General features: G+C 63.5%; 2 protein-coding genes across 9 annotated transcripts; both read left to right on the top strand.

Moving 5' to 3' along the window:
* TRIM35 (tripartite motif containing 35) lies at positions 1–5313 on the top strand. Of its 2 annotated transcripts, none has more exons than XM_067294471.1 (7): positions 1–133; positions 1185–1632; positions 2804–2935; positions 3065–3295; positions 3444–3466; positions 3965–4086; positions 4597–5313. In XM_067294471.1, exons 1-7 carry the CDS (start codon positions 42–44, stop codon positions 5160–5162), a joined length of 1614 nt encoding a protein of 537 aa, XP_067150572.1. In that variant the 5' UTR covers positions 1–41; the 3' UTR covers positions 5163–5313. The 2 variants fall into 2 exon arrangements, with proteins under 2 accessions (XP_067150572.1, XP_067150571.1); XM_067294470.1 differs by having other exon boundaries at positions 6–133; positions 2840–2935.
* A 5935-nt stretch (positions 5314–11248) lies between these two features.
* STMN4 (stathmin 4) lies at positions 11249–17649 on the top strand. 7 transcript variants are annotated; one of them, XM_067294882.1, is made up of 6 exons: positions 11249–11333; positions 14515–14573; positions 15090–15185; positions 15754–15959; positions 16230–16421; positions 17421–17649. In XM_067294882.1, exons 1-6 carry the CDS (start codon positions 11278–11280, stop codon positions 17478–17480), a joined length of 669 nt encoding a protein of 222 aa, XP_067150983.1. In that variant the 5' UTR covers positions 11249–11277; the 3' UTR covers positions 17481–17649. The 7 variants fall into 7 exon arrangements, with proteins under 7 accessions (XP_067150983.1, XP_067150981.1, XP_067150980.1 ...); XM_067294880.1 differs by having other exon boundaries at positions 16962–17649; XM_067294879.1 differs by having other exon boundaries at positions 16959–17649.
* Positions 17650–24307: the final 6658 nt, after the last annotated feature.

The following is a 24307-nucleotide window of genomic DNA, read 5'->3' as shown; positions in this document are numbered from 1 at the left end:
CGCCGCCGCCGCCGCCGGCTCCGCTCGTCCCCGGCCGCAGGATGCTGCCGGCTCCCGCCCGCGCCCCTCACCGCCCGCCGCGGCGGAGGGGTCGCTGCAAGCGCTGCCACCCGCCCGCCGAGCCCCCGGCAAGGTAGGACCCCCCCCCCTCCCCCGGGCCCGGCCACGAGGTGCTCGGCGCTGCGCACCCCCCCCCCCCGCGCCGGGCGGGCACGCGGTGAGCCGGGGCCGGGCACCGGGGCGGCGCCGGGATCCGGGGCTGTATAGGGATCCGGGACAAGGGAGTTGCACCGGCATCCGGGGCTGTGCCGGGGTCTGGGGAAAGGGGGTTGCACCGGGATCCGGGGCGGCGCCGGGGTCCGGGGAAAGGGGGTTGCACCGGGATCCGGGGCGGCGCCGGGGTCCGGGCACCGGGGCTGCACCGGGATCCGGGGCAAGGGGGTTGCACCGGCATCCGGGGCTGTGCCGGGGTCCGGGGAAAGGGGGTTGCACCGGGTTCCGGGGCGGCGCCGGGGTCCGGGGAAAGGGGGTTGCACCGAGATCCGGGGCGGCGCCGGGACCCGGGCACCGGGGCTGCACCGGGATCCGGGGCTGTGCCGGGACCCGGGGAAAGGGGGTTGCACCGGGATCCGGGCACCGGGGCTCTGTGGGGGCCCGGGAAAAGGGGGCTACCCCGGGGCTGTGCCGGAGCCGGGGAAAGGGCTCTGCACCGGGACACGAGTACTGGGGCTGCACCGGGATCCGGGCACCGGATCTGTGCCGGGATCCGGGAAAAGGGGGCTGCACCGGGGCCACACCGGGAACGCGGATCCGGACAGAGGGGCTGCAGCGGGTCCGGGCAGCGGGTCCGCCCGGGCCGGGGTGCGGGCAGGGGCAGGGGCAGGGCCAGGGGCAGGGGCAGGGCCAGGGGCAGGGGCCGGGCAGGTCCCCTTCCCCCGCGGGCTCGCCGCGTGCCGCCGCCGGCAGCTGCCTGCCCGCCCTGCGCTGCCGCCAGTGGCCCGACCCGGTGTCACTCAGGCCGGTGCGCGGCCGGGGAGGGAGCTGCCGGGCTGAGTCAGAGCCGCAGGAAGCCGATTGCATCAGGAGCGGGGCTGTTTTTCCAGTCGGGGCTCTCCGACGCCTGGCTCTGGCCTCCCTCCCTCCTTCCCTCCAAGCCTCCATCCCTCCATCCCTCCATCCCCCAGCGCCATGGAGAAGGGAGCCAGCCCCCCGGCCACCGGCTCCGTCGTCCTGGCCTCGTCCTCCACGGCCACCTTCAAGGAGGAGCTGCTGTGCCCCATCTGCTACGAGCCCTTCCGGGAGGCCGTGACGCTGTGCTGCGGGCACAACTTCTGCAAGGGCTGCGTGAGCCGCTCCTGGGAGCACCGGCACCACGTGTGCCCCGTGTGCAAGGAGGCGTCCTCGCTCGACGACCTCCGCGTCAACCACACGCTCAACAACCTGGTGGAGATGATCCTCAAGGAGGAAGGGCAGCGGCGGGGCCGGGCGGCCGCCCTCTGCGCCCTGCACCGCGAGGAGGCCAAGCTCTTCTGCCTGGACGACAAGGAGCTGGCGTGCTTCGCCTGCCAGAGCGCCAAGCAGCACCAAGGGCACAAAATGCGGCCGGTGCAGGAGACGGCTGCCGATTTCAGGGTGAGCGAGGGATGCTCCCGTCGCGGGATGGGATGGGGGACAGGGGGGACCCGATCACCAGGTGATGCTTGTGCACGGAGGGGTGCGGGGCACGCCGGCTGCTGCCAGGCTTGGCGTGGCCATGGGAAGAGGGGTGCCGCCTTCCCGCGCCCCGGCAGGTACCTGCCAACGCCCGTCCTTGGCTCGCGCGCCGAGCGCTTGCACTGACGCGGGCTGGCTCCCGGCGTGCCGGGATTAAAGAGGAAGCAGCCGTGCAGGGCGCATCCCAGCTGGGAGGGTGCGGAGGCCTTGCCCCGACGCCGTCCCCAGCTAATAATTACCCCGGGCCCTCGGCTCGCCCCGAAGGCCCACGGGAAACGGCCGCGCGGTGACGCTCCGAGGCCCGGGGAGGGGTTTGGAGAGCGGCCCAGTTCCCGCGTTTCCTCGGCTCTGTCCTGCATCCAGGCGTGCTGGTTATTGCAGCAGCGCCGCGGGGCTGGGAGCACGTTTTGGGGAGTGGAGGGAGCAGGGCGGGGGGGGGTTGCACAACTGCACGTCCCGGCGAGCGTCCGGCTTTCCTGCCACGTCCCTGCTGCTTCCTGGGCTGGCGGGAGCTGGGATGCAGGGGGAGACATCCTGCATTTCCAGGAAGGACACGGGGCCACGGGAGCGTGCCGGGGACAGGCGACCCGCGGCGATGAGCCGCCAGCCGGGTCCCCGCGCGCGGGGAGGCGGGGATGGGGCTGGGGCCGGCAGCCGGGCGCCGTGCCAGGCCCCCGCCGCCCGCCTCCGGCTGGCAAAGGCAGCCGTGACTCAGCCCCCAGCGCGGCGACGCGCCGGATTTCGAATGTTGCAGGGCGGCCGTCGCGCCGCAAAGCCGCCGGCCGCCCTGAGTCAGGGCCCGGCTCGGCTCGGCGGGCTGCCCGCGGCGCTGCGCCTCCCCCGGGGAGTGGGGCGGGCTGGGACTTGACGGTGCATTAAAGGAAAGGCTTAAAACCAGAGCGACGGGTTCGCCGCGGTGCAAAGCTCCTGCCTGGGGCTGGTGCCTTTGCACGGCCCCGCGGTGCTGGCGTGCAGCGGGGACCCTGCGCTAGGTGACCCGGGACGGGACGGGTTGAATAAGGATCCTGGTTAACCCCGTCCTGCTGGGGTTGGGGTTCTTGTCTTTCCGCATTCGAAACCCTGGGCTCAGGCGCGCGAGGGTCCTGAGGGCGTCTCCTCCCCGCAGGCCAAGCTGAAGAACATGGAGACCTCCCTGCGGGACAAGGTGAAGGATTTCGGGGCCGTGCATCGCTCCTACGAGTCCATCTCCAAGCACAACCAGGTGCGTTGGCGCCGGCGCCGGCTTCCCGCGGCCGGAGGGCTCCGGGGGGAGCGGTGCGGTGCGGGAGGACGGAGGGGAGCTGGGGATGCCGGCCGGAGCCGTGACGTCCCTCCGCGCCGCGCGGGGCAGGTGGAAGCGGCGCGGCTGGAGGAGCAGATCCGGAAGGAGTTTGAGAAGCTGCACGAGTTCCTGCGGGGCGAGGAGAAGGCGCTGCTGGCCCAGCTGCAGGAGGAGACGTGGCACAAGCAGGGCCTCGTCGAGGGCGGCATGAAGCGGCTGTCGGAGGAGAGCCGGGCGCTGCTCGGCGAGGCCCGCCAGCTCCAGGCCGACCTCAAGGAGGACGACTACACCTTCCTCATGGTAAGGCGCTGCGGCGCTGCCCGGGGCCGGCGTCTCGCCCTGGCCGCGGGGACCACGGCGGTGCCGGGCGACGTTCCCCCGCCGCCGGACCTTTGCGATCCCTTGCGAGCCGGGGGGGGTTGATGCACGGTGTCTCCTTCTCTTTCAGACACACAAGAACCGCAAGCGCAGGTAGGTCCCAGCGCTCTTCTGACCGCCGCCGCGTCCCCTGTGCAGGGGGGGGACACGTGTCCGGGGCGGCTGAGCCCTCGTGTCCCCTCCCTGGGACCCAACGTGGCTCTTCTGCAAGGGGCAGCCTGGCCGCGCCGCTGGACTAGGACACCGGGGTCCTCGGCTCCCTTCCCACTCGGGCCAAGTGGGGTCTCTGCCCCAAGCGAGGCCCAATACCCGCGTGTCCCCTCCTGGTCTGACCTCTCTGGTCCTGGTGCTCCAGCAGAACAAGGTGCTGGAGGTGCCCAAAGCTGGTGCTGCACCCACGGACGCCCTGGGACATCCCGTCCTGCGCCCCGGAGGTGCACGGGGCACATCACCCTGCTGGGATGAGTCCATCCCAGGGGGCTGGCGGGGGGGGGAAAGCTGTGAAGCCCCTGCCGGAATCTCGTCCCCCGGGGTGCCCTGAGACCCAGCCCAATTCCCGGCCCATCTCCATCCGCTGCGGTCCTGCCCTAGGATCGCCTGCACGGCCGAGGAGCCGGAGGCCGTGCCCTCGGGGATGCTCATCGACGTCGCCAAGTACCTGGGCTCGCTGCAGTACAACGTCTGGAAGAAGATGCTGGACATCATCACCGTAGGTGAGGCGCCGGGCACGGAGCGCGCGCGCGGGTCCCTCCCGCCCTCGCGGCCGCCCCGGCAGCCCTCCAGCGCCCAAAGGGCTGCCGGAGAGGAGGGGATGAGCTCTCCGTCTCCGTGCCGGGACCATCGGGGCTGCCCTGCAGCTGGGGTGACGAGTGGCAGGAAAAGCCTTCGGGTGGGCACAGCTTGGGGAGGTGGTGGGTCTCCATCCCTAGACGCCCAAGAGGAGGAGCACGGAGCAGAAATGCCCATTGCAACCCGCTGCTGCGCCCGGGAAGGGGGTTCGGAGGGCGAAGGGGTGCTCCGGGGCGCTTGCACCCCCAAAAGGGAGCCCCGAGGGGTGCACTTCTCCTCGCTGGGGTGGATCCATGCCTTTGGCTCTCCGCCAGAAAGGCAAGGATGGGTAGATGGGTATCTCCAAGGTGGTGGTGGCTGCTGCCCCCCCCCAAGCTCGTCCCCCCCCCAGGAAGACGGCGTTGGCCCTCCTAACGCGCTTGTCCCCATCGCAGTCCCCTTCAGCTTCGACCCCAACTCAGCGGCGGGCTGGCTCTCGGTGTCCGAGGACCTCACCAGCGTCACCAACGGGGGCTACAAGCTGCTGGTGGAAAACCCCGAGCGCTTCACCTCGGCGCCCTGCATCCTGGGCTCGCGCGGCTTCTCCGCCGGCTTCCACACGTGGGAGGTGGACCTGGGCGGCATCACGAACTGGCGGGTGGGGGTGGCCCGGCCGCGCGGCGGCACCCACTGGACCTTCCACCACGACGCCCGCTCCGGCTTCTGGTACATCTACCGGCTGCCCGGAGCCGACGGCGAGACGTGCCGGGCTTCCAACTCGGCCCGCTCGGAGGCGGCGCTGGGCGACCTGGCGCGGGTCCGCGTGGAGCTGGACTGCGACGAGGGCGAGCTCTCCTTCTACGACGCCGACCGCCGGACCCACATCTACACCTTCCACGAGAAGTTCAGCGGCACCGTCTTCCCCTACTTCTACGTGGGCGGCGCGCCGGTGGACGCGCTGCCCGAGGCGCTCCGCATCTGCCCGCTGCGCGTCCGCGTCCACGAGGACGTCCCCGTCTAGCGGCGCCCCGCCGCGGTGCATGTTCCGCCCGCGGCTCCCAGCGGCTCCTTTGGGATAGGCGCGCCAAAAGAAAAAAGGGAAAAAAAAAAAGAGTGTGTATGTATGTGCGTTGTCTCCTTTTTTAGCGTTAATAAAACCCTGTTGTTCTGGTTGTGCTCCGCGCGGCCGTTTCTGAACGTCTCTGGTAGCTCCTGCTCCTCTCCTGCCCCTCTCCACCCCGGAGCAGAGCCGAGGAAGGCCCCGGGAGCAGGGATTTCCCTGCAAGAGTGTTCACGGATCCCAGGAGCAGGGACTTCCCTACCAGGGTGTGCATGGATCCCAGGAGCAGGGATCTCCTTGCAAGGGTGTGCGTGGATCCTGGGAGCAGGGATTTCCCTGCAAGGGTGTGCACGGACCCCAGGAGCAGGGATTTCCCTGCCGGGGTGCATGAATCCTGGGAGCAGGGATCTCCTTGCAAGGGTGTGCATGGATCCCAGGAGCAGGGATCTTCCTGCCAGGGTGTGCATGACCCTGGGAGCAGGAATTTCCCAGCAAGGGTGTGCATGGATCCCAGGAGCAGGGACTTCTCTGAAAGGGTGTGCATGGACCCTGGGAGCAGGGATCTCCCTGCCAGGGTATGCATGGACCCTGGGAGCAGAGATCTCCTTGCAAGGGTGTGAGTGGATCCCAGGAGCAGGGATTTCTCAGTGAGCACGTGCATGGACCCCGGGAGCAGGGACTTCCCTACCAGGGTGTGCATGGATCCCAGGAGCAGGGATCTCCTCGCAAGGGTGTGTGTGGATCCTGGGAGCAGGGACTTCTCTGCAAGGATGTGCATGGACCCCGGGAGCAGGGATTTCCCTGCTGGGGTGCATGAATCCCAGGAGCAAGGATCTCCCAGCAAGGGTGTGCATGGATCCCGGGAGCAGGGATTTCCCTTCCAGGGTGTGCATGGACCCCGGGAGCAGGGATTTCCCTTCCAGGGTGCGCATGGATCCCAGGAGCAGGGATCTCCCTGCCAGGGTGCGCATGGATCCCAGGAGCAGGGATTTCCCTTCCAGGGTGCGCAGGGTGTGCACGGACCATTCGGGCACATCAGCGATGCCAGAGCTTCCCGGCGGGACGGTTTCCCCTTGCCTCCCTCCTCCGGGCCCGTTTGCACAGAGATAAGAGCAGCAGCCCGGGGGCTTCCCAGCTCGCCTCTCCCTCGGCTCCGGCGCTGGGAATAGCAAATTAAGCTGCCTGGGGCTTTCCCAGCTCGCGTGAGCGCGGCTTTCCCAGCGAGCTGGTTTTAGCCCCCGCTCTCCCCTGCCTCCTCCCGGGGGGGGGACGCTGCAGTCTGGGAGCCGGGAGGACAGAGCCGGGCTTTTTAAAATCGGCTTAATCTCCGGCCAAGGGAATAGCAAACAGTCTGAGCGACGGCTCCATCCCCTCCGCGCTTCCTCCCACGGGGAACTCTCCGCTCCGGCGCTCGGTGGGTCGGGCTGGGAAAACCTGGGAAAATCCCTGCTGGGGATGGCGCGCGACATCCCGCCTTCTCCAACCCTTCTCCCAGCAACTTCACCGCTCTAAAGGGCTTTTCCCTAAATCCCCAGCTCCAGGAGCCGGGTGACGAGGTGCAGCCGGTGTTTGCAAAACAGGCAAAAAGGAGTTTTGCAGCAAATGCAGCGCGGCAGCGATCGGCCCGGCCCGGGGCTGCGCGCGACGGGCGACCCGGAGCCGTGCGAGGCGCCGCGGGCTTCGTGCGCCGCTTCCTCCCCAAATCCCAAAGGAAACGCCGCTTTGCCTTCCCGTTCCTGAGCCGCAGCCCCCCCCCCCTCCAAAAGGCTCAGTCTCCCTCTGCCGCTGTTTATTTTTCCACGTTTTTAATTTAGGAAAAATATTTGCCCTGGGAGACCCTGCCCTCCGCGCGGCGGCGCCCGGAGCTGGCTGCTTCCCGCCGCGGCGATCGCGGGACGTCGATCCGGGGCCTTTCCAAAGCCCTCTGCAAGCCCGCGTCGATCCCAGTGGATTTTAACCCCTCCGGAGAGCCCTGGCCCTCCGCGGCGCCCCGGCAGCGCCTCGCTGCTCGCTGCGGCAGCCGGTGCGCGCCGAGCCCTGGTTCCCGGCGGACGGACGGCATTACCGGGCGGTTTCCATGGTTTCGCTCCGTTTGCATCGGATGCTCCTGTGCGGAATAGCTGCCGGCGGAGGAGCGAAGCGGCTGCGCTCGCCCCGGTTCGAGCGGGCTGAGCCGTTTCTCTTTGCCGGGCCCGAAGGGGGCATTTCGCTGCGGAGGTGCCGAGCGCCGGAGCGGGCGTTCGGAATAAAAAAATGGCAAGAAAGGGCGAAACGAAGCATCGCTCCGGATGGCGAAACTGAAACGTTTTGACTTTTTCCTGAATCATTTAGTGAAGAAAATTGTTTGCAGGGAACAATACGAATTAACAAACCGCCTGGCTCCCTGAGACCCGGCGTAGCAGTGCAACGAGTGGCACCTGCTTCTTCCCCTAAACTTAACTTCATTCCCATGGAGAAACGGCTCTGACTGGAAGCCAGGGCAGCAGACGCTGCTCCTCGCGCTAACACGGATGTCTCCGCCGGAGCTGGCCCGGGAGGTGACCCTGCACCCCCGAACCTGCCCAGTGTCTCCCCAGAACTGAGCACTTGCTCGCACCTCCGGTGCTGCAGCACGGTTTCCAAGGGGAGCAGCTTTTTTCCCGGGATAGCTGTGGCGGGGAAGGGGCAGTGGAGGCCCCAGCAGCTGGGACAGGCAAAACCAGACGGGGCTCCAAGCCGTGCCGGCAGGAGGGTCGGCTCCGGCCGGGATCCTGTGCCCACCCTGGGGTCCCGTTCACCCGCATCCGGAGTCCCCGGAGCTGGGGCCAGGCCAGCGCCGGCCCCGAAGGGGGGATTTCTCCAAGGGGGCCGGGGAGGGGGCTCGGCTGCCGAAAAGCCCCCGTTCGCCCCGGGCTGCCGCTGAAACCCCCAGCAGCCCCATCGCCCGCAGCAGCAGCCCGGATTTATCCGGCCGGGCAATATTTGGGAAAAGCAGGCGGCTCTCCCATTGGGCGCCCGCGAGGCGGTGATGTCATTTCTGCCCAATCCGGGCGGGAGAGCATCCTTTCCCAGCGGCCCCCTTCCCTCCCTCCCTCCCTCCATCCCTCCTTCCCTCCCTTTTATCCGGAGCCCGGCTAAATCTTCCGGGCATTAACCCCTGCTGGGGCTGGTCCGGGGGCTCGGTGCAGCCCACCGCGGGGGGACCGAGGCAGGGACCCCCCCGGCGGAACCGAGGCCGGGCGGCAAGGGAAACCGAGGCAGGGACCCTGGGAAAACCGAGGCAGGGTGGTTGGGGAAACCGAGGCAGGATCCTCCCTGGGGAAACCGAGGCCGGATGGGCAAGGGAAACGGAGGCAGGACCGCCGGGGCGGATGCAGCCGCTGCCTGCGAGAGGGCAGGGTGCAGGCTGGCCGGGCCCGGCGTGCCGGAGGCCTCAGCCGCCTTTCCCGGAGCGACGAGCCGGGCAAAGCCACCCACCGCCACGTCCCAGCGCCCGGAGCAGCTCCGGCAAAGGGGGCCGCCGGCTCCTCCCGGAGGGACCGGACGTTTGCTGACCCCGGCGGGCTCCGGGGCTGCGGCGATGCCGGGGGAGCCGGCACCTCCGGCGCGGCGCCTCCTGCCTCGCTTTCCCCATCCGCGGGAGAAGCCGGAGGGGAAGGGGCGGCAGCGTCGGGCCGCAGAGGCAGCTGCGGGAGGGCAGGGCGCCCGGCGGCGCTGAATCCCGGCCGCCCCCGCGGGGAGCCTCGTGCCCGGGGCTCGGAGCCGTACCAGCCGCGGCGGGGAGCGCCCGGCTCGCCCCACAATAGCCTGTTATCCCGCGCTTGGCAGCCGCAGCTTGACCGTTTCCTGCCCTCGGCGCCTCCGCCGGCTCCTCCGCTGCCCGGACACAGGTGCTAAACCCGGAGCGGGGCCTTGGCTGCCTGCGGCGAGATAAACCGTGGTGCAGAGCGCGTTGCTCGCACGGATGGGACGATAAAGCACGCGCCGCTTGGACGGGGACGTCTCGGTTGTAGACGTCCCCACTAGGAAAGGCGGATCCCACCCCAGCTGCTTGACGCCTCAGCCGTGCTCTTGCGCAGGTGGGATGGATGCTGCTCCAGGGATGCGCACGAGCAGCGGTTCCCTGCGTTGCCTTTGTGCAGGGCACGAGAGCCTGCAAGGAGGGAGCAGCCGGGCTCGCAGGGGAGAGACGCTGCTGCACGCAGGTGCTCACACCATGGGTCAGGGAGTGACACCGCTGCACGCACACGCTTGCGCCATGGGTTGGGGAGCGACGCTGCTGCACGCACATGCTCACTCCATGGGTTGGGGAGCGATGCCGCTGCACGCACGCAGTGGTGCCATGGATCAGGGAGTGATGCTGCTGCACGCACACGCTCACGCCATGGGTCGGGGAGCGATGCCGCTGCATGCACGTGCTTGCACCATGGGTTGGGGAGCGACGCTGCTGCGTGCACACTCTCATGCCATGGGTTGGGGAGTGACGCTGCTGCCTGCAGGCACTCGCACCATCACTCAGGGAGCAACGCTGCTGCACGCACGCGCTGGTGCCATGGGTTGGGGAGCGATGCTGCTGCACGCATGTGCTCGCGTCATGGGTCAGGGAGCAACGCCGCTGCACGCACCCGCACCGTCAGTGGGAGCCTCCCCTTGCGCACACGCGAGAAGCCAACCTGAGCAACGCCAGCGGCGCCCGTGCACGCCAAGCGGGAGCCGAACGGCCCGTGGCGGCGCGTCGAAGCGTGTGCAGGCGTGCAAGACGGTGCAAGGGGCCCTTCCCCACTGCGTGCCTGCGTTGGGCCGGCCACGGCGCGGGGGGTACGCGCTTTGCCGCCATCTCCGCCAGCACCAGCCCCGCGCCCCGATACCCCGCTGGCTTCCCGCTGGGTCACCCTGTCCTGGTCCACGCCATGGAAAAATCCCCCGGCCGACAACGCGCCTTTTCCAGGGGGAATCGCCGCCCCACAGCTGCTCCCGTGCCGGTTGCATAACGGAGGAGGCCGGTGCCTAAATATACCCGCGCGGTCCCCAGGCGGCCGCGGGGCTCGTGCGCGCTGCCCGTAACTGGGACGGGGGAACGGGACGGAGGGGAAGGCGGGCGGCCTCGCGCCAAAATAGGCTCAGGAATCTGGGACTCGGCCTCGCTGCGCTCCCGCCGCCCCGCTTGCAGGAGGAGGAGGAGGAGGAGGAGGAGGAGGAGGAGGAGGAGGAGGAGGAGAAGGAGGACTCTCCCCGCGCCCGCCACGGGGCTGGGAGCGGGTGGCACGGTGGGAGGCAGCGCATCCCGGTCCGGCTCCCGCCGTGCACGGGGAGTGGTGAAGCAGGGCGGCCGGGACCCACTGGAGGTGCCGTGGGGTGTGCAGTGCACCCCGTGAGCTGGAAGGGGACGGTGCAACACGGATGAGCGTGCAAAACAACGGGAAAGGAGAGGGGAGCATCCCCCCTGTCCCCCAAAACGTTAAACCCCGCAGCACGGGGGTGCAAGGGCCGTCCTGCCCCTTCCTTCCCGCGGCCGCCCCAGCCTGGGCAGGATCAAACCCCCCTCCCCGAGCAGGGAGGCGGATGCATCCGAGCCCGCATCGCTCCCACAGGCGCCGGCTTTGTTCCGCTCCGGCGGCGACACTGGTCTTCCTCACCGCCGGCCCCGGCTCAGCATCCCTCCCTGCTCTGGCACATCGTGGGGCGAATCCCCCTCGGCAGCGGGAGCGTGGAAGCAATTTTCTCACGCCCCACGTGCCGCCCTCCCTTGCAACCTGCCTAGCAAAAGATGCATTTATTATTATTATCATTATTATTATTATATCATTATTATTATTATTATCATCATTATTATTGTTGTTGTTATTTTGCTCCGTTTTTTCCCCGTTTTTTCTTATTTTTTTTCCTCCCCCCCTTTTCCCAGGCCCGGCCCGAAAATAGCTCCCGGGGCGTGACGTCACCGGGCCGGCACCCGGTTGGCGCCGCTTCGGGCCCGGGCGCGGGCCAATGAGCGCGTCGCCGGGGCTGCGCCAATCGGCGGCGGCGGCGGTGATGTCATGGCGGGCGCTGGGCGCCGGGGCGGGACGGGCGCGCGCGCGACCCCCGCGCGCCGCGTTAAATGAGCCCGGAGAGCGGCGAGCGGCAGCCCAGGCGCCGGCGGTGCGGTGCGGTGCGGTGCGGTGAGTAGCGGCGGGGGGGGGGGGGGGGGGTCGCGCCAGCGTGCGCAAGTTTGGGCAGCGCTTTTATTGTTTTTTTTTTTATATTTTTTATATTTTTTTTTAGGGGTGTGTGTATTTTTTTTGCATTGCAAAAGTTACGGGGGGCGGGAGGCACCTGGATTTTGCTGCAACACCCCTTTTGTCCACCGCCCGCCGTCCCTCTGCAGCCCCCCCCCCCACCTCCATCCGGGGTGGCGATGCCCCCCACGCTTTTTTTTTTTTTGGGGGGGGGGCTGCGTGCACCCCCAGCGGGTGCAACCCACCCCCCCCCCCGGCTTTGCACCCTCCCGGGCTGCGGGAATCGCAGCGGAACGTGGGGCCGCGCCGCCGTCTCGAGGCACCGCGACGCGGGGAGGGGGGGGGGGCATCGCCCGGACCCCCCGGATGGGCCCGCGGAGCATCCGGAGCGGCAGGACCGGGCTGGATTATCGATGGTGGCAGGAAGCTGGCGGAGGTGACCGGCGCTCAGCAGGCCCCCAAATATTTATTTCGGGGAGGGAGGCAGGGAGATGGAGGCAGGGAGGAGGCAGCTGGGATCCTCCCTCTCTCCCGGAGAGCGGAGCAAAACGCCCGTCGCTCCCAAGGCTTCCAGCTGGGACCTCGCCGGCTCCTCCATCCCTGGCACCCTGCAAGGGGAAGGGACCGGAGGCGGCTTTTCCCCGCCTCCCCGGCGACCGAGGGGCGCGGAATGGCTCGGACCCCCCCCCCCCCCAAACCGGGTCTCGCAGCCCCCTTTTGGCACCGCCGGGGCGGGATGGGACGGGGCCGTGGCAGGGTGGGAGCTGCCGGCGGGCAGGTGGCCCCGGCCGCGCGTGGGCTCCCTGCCACGTGCGCCGCTTCCCGAGCCCCTCGGCGCCGCGGCTGCCCGGGGTTCGAGCGAGGTTGCAGTTTGGGGGAGACAGCAGGGGCAAGGCCCAAGCTGTGCCCCGCCGCGCCGGGGCCGGAGGAAGGGGAGCTCGACGGAGAGGGGTTTAGCCTAGCGAACACCCCCAACAGCCGCTTCATCCAGCGAGGATGAGTGCGGAGAGGAAGCACAAGGCCCCCCCCCCCCCCCCACCACCACCATCGGCATCGCCCCCTCTTTCAGCTCTCCGGCACAGCCGCGTGTCCGCACACGAGACACCGGAGAATCCCAGCCCTGCCTCCGCGCCGGGCTTGGCACGAGCTGCTCGCAGACCGGCTCTTCGGCCGGCCGAGGAGGGTTGGACCCCGTGTCCGTGCCCATCCCAGCAATTCCCGAAAAACGGCGGAGAGGCTAAAGCCCAGCTGTAGCAGGGAGAGATCCAGCGGCTATCCTGGAAATCGGCAGAATAGCGCGTTTCCAGCAGCTTAAGTCCCCCCCCTTTTTAAGAAGGATTTTTTTTTTCCTCCTTTCCTTGGAAACGCAAGCCATTTTCCACAGGGTGGTTCCAAAAATCAAGCTCAAACCCCATTTTCTTGGCAAAACCAGAACGGGCGTTTCCAGCGGGAAACCCTCCTGGTGACCCCGGGGGCAGGACACCCTGGGAAAGGGGAATTGTGCCCTCCCCTCCCCCAGACCCAGCAAGGGGCGAGCTGAGGACTGAGGCGCTCTAGACACACGTGAGGGCTGCAGCACGGGCGGCCCAGGGTTTACGGCACAGCTGCGCCCGTGAAGGGTGTGCGGAGGGGTTGCACTCGCTGCCGGGGGGGGGGTGTGTGTGTGTGCATGCACAGCCTTCGCGGGGGTGTGCGTGCGCGGGTGCGTGGGCATGCACAGCCGTCAGGGTGATGCGCGGGGTGGGCGAAGGGGTGCGCAGCCTCCGTGGGGGCGTACGCACAGCCCGCACGGTGCGGGGGGGAGCGTGCGCGTGTGTGCGCGCGTGCACACGCTGCTGCTGGTGTAGCCCCGTGTGTGTGCGCGTGTGTGTGTGTGCGCGTGCGTGTGCACGTGTTTGGTCTCTGCTGCACGTGGGGGTTGTGCCGCGTCCGGCAGCCCCGGGGTGGGGAAGGGCGGTGGGAGCTGGCTGCGCCGTGCCGGCTTCTGCCCGTTGCGTCGCGCCGGTGTGTGCGTGTCCATCGCGCCGGTGTGTGCGTGTCCATCGCGCCGGTGTGTGTGTCCATCACGCCGGTGTGTGCGCACCCGTTACTGCAGCCTGTGCACATCTCACCACGCCGGGGTGTGTCCATCCCACCGCACCAGCGTGTGTCCATCGCGCCACTGTGCGCCCTTTACACCAGTGTGGACCCATCACGCCGGGGTTTGCCCATCACACCAGCCCAGTGGGTGCCCATCACACCGGGGCATGCCCATCATGTCTACACATGCCCATCACACCAGTGGGTGCCCATCACACCACAGCATGTCCATCACACCACACCAGTCTGTGCCCATCTCACCACACTACTGTGTGCCCATCACACCAGTGCATTCCCATCACACCCAGGTGAGTCCATCACACCCCACCACACCAGCACGTGCCCATCACATCCCCCAGGTCATGCCCATCGCACCAATGGGTGCCCGTCACATCCCCCAGGTCATGCCCATCATACCACACCAGTGGGTGCCCCAGCCACCACAGCATCCTGTGCCCATCTCACCACGCTACTGCGTGCCCATCACACCAGGGCATGCCCATCATGTCTGCACACACCTATCACACCAAGGCATGCGCATCACACCAGTGGGTGCCCATCACACCAGGGCATGCCCATTGCACCCCACCACACCAGCACGTGCCCATCACATCCCCCAGGTCATGCCCATCACACCACAGCATGCCCATGATACCACACCAGTGTGTGCCCATGCCACCACAACATCCTGTGCCCATCTCACCACACTACTGTGTGCCCATCACACCCCACCGCTGCATGCCCATCGCATCACCCTAGTGTGTGCCCATCATACCACACTGGTACATGCCCATCACACATCACTGGTGCCTGCCCGTGACACCAGTGCATGCCCATCGCTCCACAGCAGTGCACGTCCATGACACCCGTGGGTGCCCATCACCCCACACCAGTGCATGCCCATCACACCACACTGGTGCGTGTGCCTGGCAAGCGTCGCCCGCGAGAGGGTGACCACAGCAGGAGGGCTGGGCTGGGTGATGCCCGCAAGCCTCCCGTGGACACCCCTGGCGCTGACACCCAGCCTCCTTCCTCCCCAGGCCCCCAGGAGCTTTCTGGCTGCAGACGCCCAAGCAACGTGACACCATGACTCTGGCCGGTACGGACACCGTCACGCGGCTGCGGAGGGGACGTGGGGACACCTCGGGTGGCACCATGCGCCTGGCCTTGCTCAGCCCGGATCGCTCCCTCCTGCCTAGCCCCAGGGCTGCCTCCACGCCAGAGAGCAGGGCCCTTCCCTCAGCCCGTCAGGTCCCCAACCCAACCACCCCGGGGATGGCCCTGACACGTGCTAACCCCTGCCCCGAGCACCCTAGTGTGGACAGGCACGGGGTCATGCACGTGGCTAATTTACCAGGACAACCATCACCTGGGTGGCCATGAGTGAAGCACCCACTCGCTGCATGCCTCAGTTTCCCCCTTTGGATAGTGCCTTTGCAAGCCTCGCTCCGCCGGCTGGCTGGCATCGGCCCGTTTGCAATATTCGGGAAACCCCTGGTGCCCCATCCCAGCCGCTCCCCTGCCCCGGGGCGGCCGCGCGTCCCCGATGCCTGCCAAGATGCCCCCTGCGCCCCTCGACGCCGGCCGACCCGCCTCTCCTGCGCTCTCTCCCCAGCTTACAAGGAGAAGATGAAGGAGCTGCCCCTCGTCTCCCTGTTTTGCTCCTGCTTCCTCTCGGACCCCTTGAACAAGCCGGCGTACACGTACGAAGGTAGGAGCGCGGCCCCGGGGCGCACCGACGACGGGGGCTGCCCGCAAACCCGTGACCTTCATTTAAAGCAATCAGCTGGGTGCAAGAGGCCCGTCTGGGGTTGCACGGGGCACCATGCCGGCCACGGCCACCTCCTCCACCCCGAGAGCCGCTCGGCAGCGGCTTCCCTCCGCCGGGGCTCAGCTGCAGGCAGCGCCGCGCGTGGGCTCGGTATTTTTAGGCAGACAGCTGATGCAGGCTGATTCATGCCAGCAGGCCCAAGCATGACAGCGGCGATGGAAGGGGGGATGCCCAGCCTCGCTGCTGGCTGCGGGAGGTCCTCACAGCTGGAAAGGGGCCGCGGCTGCCCCTTCCCCTCTGTGCCCCAAAGCAGGGCTGAGCGCCGCCCACGAGGGGTTTTGCTTGCGCGCCTTTCCTCGGGGGGGGATCTGCCAGCCCCTCAGCATGCCCAAATATTCCCTTCCTGGATGAAGGAATGGGTGGGATGCACCTGCCCACGGGTGCGTGCAAGGTCTGGTGGTGCCCCTGCGCCCGAGCCGGCGCTCAGCCTGTCGCCTTCTCCCAGCAGACACGGTAGACCTCACCTGGTGCGTCATCTCCGACATGGAAGTCATCGAGCTCAACAAGCGCACTTCGGGGCAGTCCTTCGAGGTGATCCTGAAGCCGCCCTCCTTCGACGGCATCCCCGAGTTCAACGCCTCCCTGCCGCGGCGGCGCGACCCTTCCCTGGAGGAGATCCAGAAGAAGCTGGAGGCGGCCGAGGAGCGGAGGAAGGTAGGTCCCGCGGCCCGCGCGCGTTGGGGAGGCACGGGGGATGTGCGACCGCGTAGTCGGGGTGCCCGTTCAGCACGTCGCATCCACCTGCAAAAAAAGCCATGACGTGGAGGAAACGGGGACCCATTTCATCACGGCCGGGATCCCCCCACCCTGGTTGCTAGAGGGCATCCCTCCGTGGGGCTGGATGCAGGGTGGTGCGTGCACGTGGGTCAGTAGCCCGTGCATCGTCCGTCACCCGCGGCCGCCCTGTCCGCTTTGCCTACGCAGTACCAGGAGGCCGAGCTCCTGAAGCACCTGGCGGAGAAGCGGGAGCACGAGCGGGAGGTCATCCAGAAGGCCATCGAGGAGAACAATAACTTCATCAAAATGGCCAAAGAGAAGCTGGCGCAGAAGATGGAGTCCAACAAGGAGAACCGCGAGGCCCATTTAGCAGCCATGCTGGAGCGCTTGCAGGAGAAGGTGAGAGCCCAGTGAGGGGCGGAGGGAAGGATGAGGAATGGAGGGGGGGTACGTGCTGGGAGAGAGGTCCAGAAAGTCCTGCATGGCCTTGGGGGTGGCATTACCCCCTTGGGGACACCACCGAAGGGTGCCCCTCTTCCCCTCCAGCTACGCGGCATTACCCAAGCACAACGTCCCGCTGGGTGGGGGTGCCCGGTCCTGGGGACCCCACCAAACCCGACGTGTCTATAGGCTCACGAGCGGCCCAAAGGCTGCAAGATGGCCGGTGGGTGCGTACGCCGCTCTCCAAGGAGAGCTGGGGCAAATCCACGTGTGCAAATCCTTCGCTCCCCTCTGAACAACCCCGTCCCCCTCCACGGTGGCCCTGGCCTGCCGTTAGTGGTTTTTCCACCTCCCGGGTCACAGATCTTCCTCTGGGCCCTTTCCCAGTGGCCATGGACCTGCCAGTTCCCTGGCCGGAGCTGGAGGGGTCCACGATGCCTGTGCTAGATGTTTCCACCCTGCCAACATGTGCAGACCTCTTCTTTCTCCCTGAAGCAGGTCTGTTCCCAACCTCAGCATGGAAGGTCCCACCCTCGCCACCTCCAGCTCCCTCCAAAACATCCCTTCTGCAAGGAGCTCGCTCAGTGCCCTTCTCCAAACGCCTCAGCTAGCCTTGGCTCAGAGACAGAGAGCACAAGATAATGAAGGACAATCCGAGCCAACCCCATCTCCTTGGGGCTCCCATCTTGTCCGGTTGACGTCTACCTCCTAGCTAGAGGGCAAGGACAATCTGTCTGTCTGTCCCTGAGTGCCTCCACAGTCCTTAAAACACCCCGGGGGAGGAGAGGATGCTGTTGACCCATCGGTGTCCCTCCCGGGACGAACCCGGCCCTGGCGAACGCTCTCGTCCCTGCGAACCCCTCCGAAGCCGCTCGCCCGCCGGCGGGGCCCGAAGCCCGGCAACCTAACCCGGTCTCCCCCCTCCCCTCTCCCCTTCTCCCTTCCACCTCCCCACAGGACAAACACGCGGAAGAAGTGAGGAAAAACAAGGAGCTAAAGGAAGAGGCTTCCAGGTAAAGAGCCCCAGGCAATGGCGGATCGGACTGACAGCTCCGGGGAGGTTGTAGAGGCTGCCGCAGCGCAAGGTCGACCGGTGGAAGGGGACGGGACGGGACGGGACGGGACGTTCCTCTGCTTGCTTTGTTTGTGAATGTAAAGAGTTGACCAGTGAAGCCATCCTATTCGTTTCGGGGAGGGTGGGGAGGGAGGCGTCGCGGGAGGAGCGAGGAGGGGTGGGTGGGTGGGCGGGCGGGCGCGCGCGCGCGGGTGCCTCTTCGGCGCGCCGGCATCGGGACGTCCATCGGGAAACCTCTCCGGGGGTCTCGCGCGCCCTCCGTGTCCGACAGAGAGGTGTGAACGCGCCCCGCCGAGGGTCGGCGAAGCGGAGGAGGTGGCCGAGGAGGGGGGGGGTGGCCGGGGATGGAGCGGGTGGGGAGGGAAAGGGGGGAAATGTGCGTCGTGTGTGACTTTGATTTGGTGGTCCGTGTCGGGCAGACGGGGCGGCGCTCCCTGCGACCGTGGGGCGAGCGTGCGTGCGTGCGTGCGTGCCTGTGGCCCTCGAGCTTTGTTTCTTTCTCCTCTTCCTTCCCACCCCCGGTGGATGTCTGGCCGTCGATGTGCAGCAGCAGCATCTCTCGGTGTCCCTCTCTCCTTTTCTCCTGCCTCTTGCCCAGAGCAGGCATTAGTTGCTCGCAGACCTTGCGGCACCGTTTTGGGGAAGGGGTTGGGAATAAGGTGGTCGGAGAGCGAGAATCGCTTGCTCCAAAGGCTTTATCCAGTTGTAGGAGATGCCGAGGATCCTTTTGAAAGGGTGAAGTCAAAAAGCCCCGTGATTTCCCAAAGGGCTGCTTTTTGTAAGAAACCTCCTGAGACATCTTCCCAGGAACTCTTGGATGAAATCCCCTTTTCTGCTCTAGAGCAGCTGAAAAGCCTTATGCTTTCAGAGGCTCAGATGATTATCTGAGGAGAGAAATCACCCCCATGGGGAGCTAGAGCAGGAGAGAAAAATAGAGCAGGGCTATGGAAACTGCAGTGAAAGGAGTGGGGTAAAGCAAAAGGAAGAGAGCAGCTGAGGGAGCCCAGACTGGAGAGCCAGGAGGTGGTGTGGAGACACCTCTCTGGACAGTGCAAGAAGGCAATATCCATAGCAAAAGTAGGACTGGGAGCAAGGGAGAGGTGGGTATGGGAGTCCCTGGGGATGGCGATCACACCTCCTGATGACTCCAGGCCAAGAAGAAACCCAGCCTGGGACACCACCAAACGGTAGTCCTGAGTTGTGAATGGCCCAGGAGGTCTTTTGTGGGTCCTGCTGAGCAGACGGTGTGATCCCAGGGTGATCTTTGTGTCCAGGGAGGCTGGGTTAAGGGTGAGCAAAGCAGAGAGGTTGCTGTGGGATCCCTCCTAGCCGGGAGAGGTGGAAAGTCTGCTTTCTGCCAGGGCGGTGGAAGAACAGCCCCTCCGCTCCCGTTTGCTAGCAAGCAGTGGTCCCAGTCCTGCTAGGCTCTGGCACATCATCAGTCTCTAACTCTGATGTCAGCGGAGGTCTCAGTCTCCACTACTGCCAGATAAGGCTTTCAAAGCACTGATTTAGCATGGGCAGGTCTGGAGAAAAAGAGCATCTCTTGTTCGTTGTGCTGCAAAACGCCCTCCCAGGCCCAGGAGTCCAAGGTGGGGAGCAGCACCCAGGGCACGAGGGGCTGCCGGGAAGGGGAGCACGGAAGAAGGTGATGGGCAAAGAGCGAGGGGGCTGTTCTAGTTGTGGCACGAGCTGTCCTTTTTTTGTACACAACAGTTGTAAATAAACTGCCTTGGCATTTCTTTCGTTTTTCTCATGATCTGTGCAGTGTCTCGTGTGCTTTTTTGTGCGGGGGCATCCCGGGGTCTCTTGCACTGGGTGTGAGATAGTGGGGTGGGGGGTGATGGGGGAAATTAGGCTGGGAGATGGCATGCAGCGGTGAAACTCTTCCGCTCCGGACCTGGAGCAGCGAGTTTCTGCCGAATTCCAGCCATATGCTAGGAGGTGAGGAGAGGAGAGTTGGCTGGCAAGGTGAGGAAGCACGGAGGTGGCTGGACACATGCCACAGTCTGCACTGAAGCCAGATGACCCATCAGTCTATCCACAGAGTAGAAGAAAGCAAAATGTCATATCCTCAGTGCCAAGAGAGAAGCCGGGGGTTTCTTCTTCTTGAATCCTAAGGAAGAAATGGCACTAACTCCTCTCCTACCTTCGCTCAGCCTGAGAGAGGAGATGGCACAAAAATTTAGGACCAGCATCTCAGAGGGGCCAGTTGTCCATTCCTCCTGGGCCCCGTGGGGAAGCCTTGGGAGATAGGTGTCTAACCAAGAAGCTGGTGGTCTCATGGGTGTGGGTTTCGGTGCTAGCACCAAGACAGATCCTGGGAAGAGATCCAGATCTCCTCTGTGAACACATCAGCCGTGCTCAGGGGCTCCTACCACGCTTAGGTACAACAGCAAAGGGGCCTTATCACAGGGCACAAATAAGTCACGTGGGTCGGTGGTGAGGGAGGCACCGTGATCATATGAAGTGATGGGACATGAGTTAGCAAACCCCCAAAAACTGTGTGGGAGAGGAGCTGGGGAGACCAGAAGAGCTTGTTACACCCAAGAAGGGAAGAAAAGCTACAGGCTCAAAGTGAAAGGAAGATGCATAAACCTGGCAGTGGGAGTCTTGAGGCTGACCATCAGCAGACTCTGTAGGACCTGGGTCATCCTGAAGCAAACAAAATACTTCAGTATGTTTTATTTGTATAAACAAGTAAGAATAACAAAAAATACTGCTCTTCCCAAAGGCTCTGTGCCATGCCCTATAACAGCACATGCACCGAGGGGCCTCAAGGGATTCAGGAACGGTGACACGATGGAAGGGGACACTCGAGCCGGGTTGAGATGAAGAAGACAGGGAGAAACTAAGAGAGCTTCTTCCAAAAGCCTTAAAAAGCACCCAAAAGCTTTGAGGAGGGTAGCCGAGAAGCGGAGAGCAGAGCAAGGAGGAGCAGACAGCTCTCCCTGAGAAGAAGCCGGTGGGTGTCAGCGGGGTAGAAACTCAGGCACAAGGGTAAGAAGATGATGGTGGGGATGCAGCCAGCCACACTAATGCCATCAGGAGGATACGGGTGTGAGCTGTGTCCCTGCAGGCAGGCTGATCGACTCAGATCTTAGTGTGGGATGAGCCAGCATGAAGACAGATCCTGGGAAGGGATCCAGACCTCCGTGCGAACGCATCACCCCTGCTCAGGGGCTCCTACCATGCTGGACACATCTGTAAGAGCAACTGGGTTGGGTCCTGAGATCTCAGTGCTGGGACTGGGGGCTTCCAGGGCAGGTCTCGTTCTGCAAAGACCAAACAAAACTTCAGCTCAGCTAGATGCGACGTCAGCAAGGCACAGCGCTTTCACGATCGCTGTACCGGGACCGACACATGTGGAGCTGGCCCAAATCCTGATGAACGTGATCAATGCTTCAGCAAGGCTTTGGGGGCTGATTTTTCTCCCCTGGCTATCGAGAGAGATAACAATGGCTTAGGCTCAACTGCAATTTGAGATGTTTCTTCTTCCTGCATCCAGGTTTTGTCCGTCACAGCAGTCCACCTCAGAAAACCCCTTCCCTAAACTTGTCAGGTTTCAATCTTCTCCTCTCCAGCTTTCACTTCTTTCCAGCTTTTTCTGCCTTGTGACTTATAGTAGCTAACCTTTAACTTTCCTGTTCTTCTCCCTCCCCAGCTCTTGTTCCCCACCTCCAAGGTATTTACAGACCCAGCCCTCTGGCCTTGCACAGCTCACCAAGGATTTTTCGATGACTGTCGCCCCAGGAGCCCTTCCCTACATTTCTTCCAGTCTCAGTTCACAGCAACGTATGGGACCCGGCAAGGTATCTGCCTCGTGATGGCACTCGATGTGGCTCTGTCAATACAGTTTCCTGCCCCATACCGCTTTAGACAGCACTATAATGGGCTCAGCCCAATTAATGAGGCAAGGGTTAGTTTGAGTGTGAAGGGGAAGAGAGTGGAAGGAGGACCCAGCACGGAGTCGGGAGGCCTGTCCTGGTCCAAGGCTTGCAGGGGGGGCACCAGACTCAGTTTCCTTCCCTGTCCCCAGCACAGGACAGTCTGCATGGGGTATTTTCCAGCTTGAGCCCTCCCATGACCTGGCTGCGCTCCCAGGGAGGTGATGGTGTCGGAGAGCCGGTGGTCAGGAGCAGTGAAACTATATTTAGCCCTAACTGCTCCCTGGCAGCGTCAGGGGCCAAGCAGATGATGGTGCCGTAGCTGGCCTTGTCCCCATGGGCTTTCATGCCATACCTGTCCCAATTCACATCAGGGCCAGCTCCCGGGCAGCCCCAGGGGAGCCACGAGCTCCCATTGCTGCAGCACAGGGTCCATCTCCCGCATCACTGCTGTGGCTTACCAAAAGCCCAGTGCCCAGCAGATGCCTGGACTTCTTGCAGCACTAGCTGCAAATCACCTCCCCCTGGAGCAGGATTGTCGGTCCTGTACAGAGAGGCAGAGGCAGGGGATGTATCCCTGTTCCCCCATCCCCTATAAGCTACGGGGCATGAGGTCCCAGGAGTCCGGGCTCCCTGGGGGGAACCCAGATGTTCTGGGATGAGCTTCATCTCACCCAGCTTCAGCAGCAGGTCTCCTCTTGCTGGATTTGGGGGCTTGCAAGTGTGGACACTTGGGCTGGTGTCAGCCTCCTTGGAACAACGTTCCCCATTCATCTGCCCACATGCAGGCGTGCGGAGACACTCAAGAACCCCCCATGGTTTCCCACCAGGTTCCCAGATGTTACTTCAGGCCCCCTGTCCCATAGCTCACACATCACCTCTGCCCACCCCGTGTGCCTATTTCTGATACCCAGGGAGTCTCAAACAGCAGGAGATAACCGCATCTGCATGAGCAAACAGAGCCTCGAGCCTGGTCGTCCCAAATCGAGCCCCTGCCCACAGAGGAGGCAATGGGGACCAATCCTTGCCCATGCAGCAGATTCCCTCTCTTAAGCACCATCCCATGGGCACAGCCAGGGCACATGATGGGAAAGCACAAAGCAAAGTCCTGGTACCTTTTAAGAACAGCTCAAGGAGATGTTTCATGGCACATGCTAGACCCAGAGGGATGAGATCTGGATAGGCCTTCTCCAGCTGATCCCACCTCTCCTGTTGGTAACCCAATGACTGCGTGGGAGTTTTGGGGCACCAAGCCTCACAAGGCCACCTGTACCCAAGCAACCATAACAGTAATGCCACAGAAGGCTGAGATTGCCTCAGCACCTCTGAGGCACCAGAGACACCGAATTTCTGGTCACCATGAGAAACACCAAAATTGAGTATGGATGAAGCAGAATTGGAACCGAGAGGAAAAACTGGTTAGGGGCAGGTTGTTCATTTGGAAGGAGTTTGGGCTGAGAAAGAGAGGTGCAAAGGCAGGGAAAAGGTGGATCCAGAAATAGAAAAGATGAGGAATGATATAAAACCAGGTAAAAACAAAGGAGGCTGGGGAATTTGATGGTAGGAGGACGGATGCCTAGGGGTGGTGGTGACACTGACCTCTGGACCCAACCACCCCAGAAGCTGGAGGGACCTCCTTGGACAACCTGCTGAGCTCTCCATCAGGGCCGTGGCCGAAAGACTTGGTGCAGGAGGGTAAAGAGGAAGACACTTGCACCTTAGGACTAAGGGGTTTGGGGAGGCAAAGATGATAAAACTGTTATTCATAGTAGTTGTGTGTGATTCATGCAATTTAAGAGTGATACATTTATCGTTGTGTTTGGCAATGCGCAAAACAAAACTGTAGATTAATAATAATGATGTGATTATTAGTTAATTGGGTTATTGATTATTCAAGTGATATATTAGTTTCTTAATAGCATATTCTTTAATCAATGAACATCATAGCCTTTCGAATCAGTTACGTCTCAAGCCTGCAATGTAAAGGGGGAGGGTCGGACTCTGGAGTAACAGCGTTATTGCAGACACATGCACTGCGAAGCAAGGACGTTCTCCATCCCGCTGCCAGTATGGTACGAGTGCCTGGATACATGTTGCAAATGATGGTATAGCAGCAGTGTAGACCAGCCCATTGCAACTCCAGGACATCATCAAACACGTCTTGGACACATCCAGGAAGACTACCAAGGCAAACCTCGCAAAGGGAAAGACAAACTGTGTTGTTTTGTTAGCCTGAGATATTAGTTTTTAGGATGTATAGAAGGTAACTTTCCTGCTTGATTTGCCAGTGAAAAATGAAGATACAGGGGAAAGAACACAGTCCAGAACAGAATGAAAGCTACAGAAACCATCAGGGAGCCAATCCAACACTAAACAAAAGACAATTATTTCAGAGGAACAGTGTTTTGTCTCTAATGTATCTGCCATTCTTGTTCTTTGAACCTTCTTTGAACTCATCTGCTCACATGAAATAGGAAAGAGGTAATCTAATTAAATATTCATCACCAAACACAAAAAGGGCTGAAGATAAGTCACAGTCTCCATCTCTAGATCCTGCAAGGAGGCGAAGTCAGGAAAAAAATGGGGGGATCTTGCTGCAACTTCAAATGAAAAAAGAATAAAAGACCGCAACAACAAATCTTGCATCTTATTTAACCAGAGTAAGGCAGTAAAAGAAGACATAAAATCAGATGTAATGATCCCTGCAGGCCGAATTAAGGTAATTAGAAAATTCATCAAAAGTTCTTTGCTCAAGGAGGGAAGAAGATGTGAAAATGGAATGCAAAATGGCAACTTCCAGCATTCTGATTTTTAAATCCTTTTACTTGGAGTATAAATATTGCAGGTAGCTAAGGTCCATGGGCGAAACACAAGATCCGTCA

This window comes from Apteryx mantelli, chromosome 3, assembly GCF_036417845.1.
Source record: "Apteryx mantelli isolate bAptMan1 chromosome 3, bAptMan1.hap1, whole genome shotgun sequence".
Lineage (NCBI taxonomy): Eukaryota > Metazoa > Chordata > Aves > Apterygiformes > Apterygidae > Apteryx > Apteryx mantelli.
The sequence above is the reverse complement of the archived record's forward strand: the minus strand, read 5'-3'. Positions and strand labels throughout refer to the sequence as shown.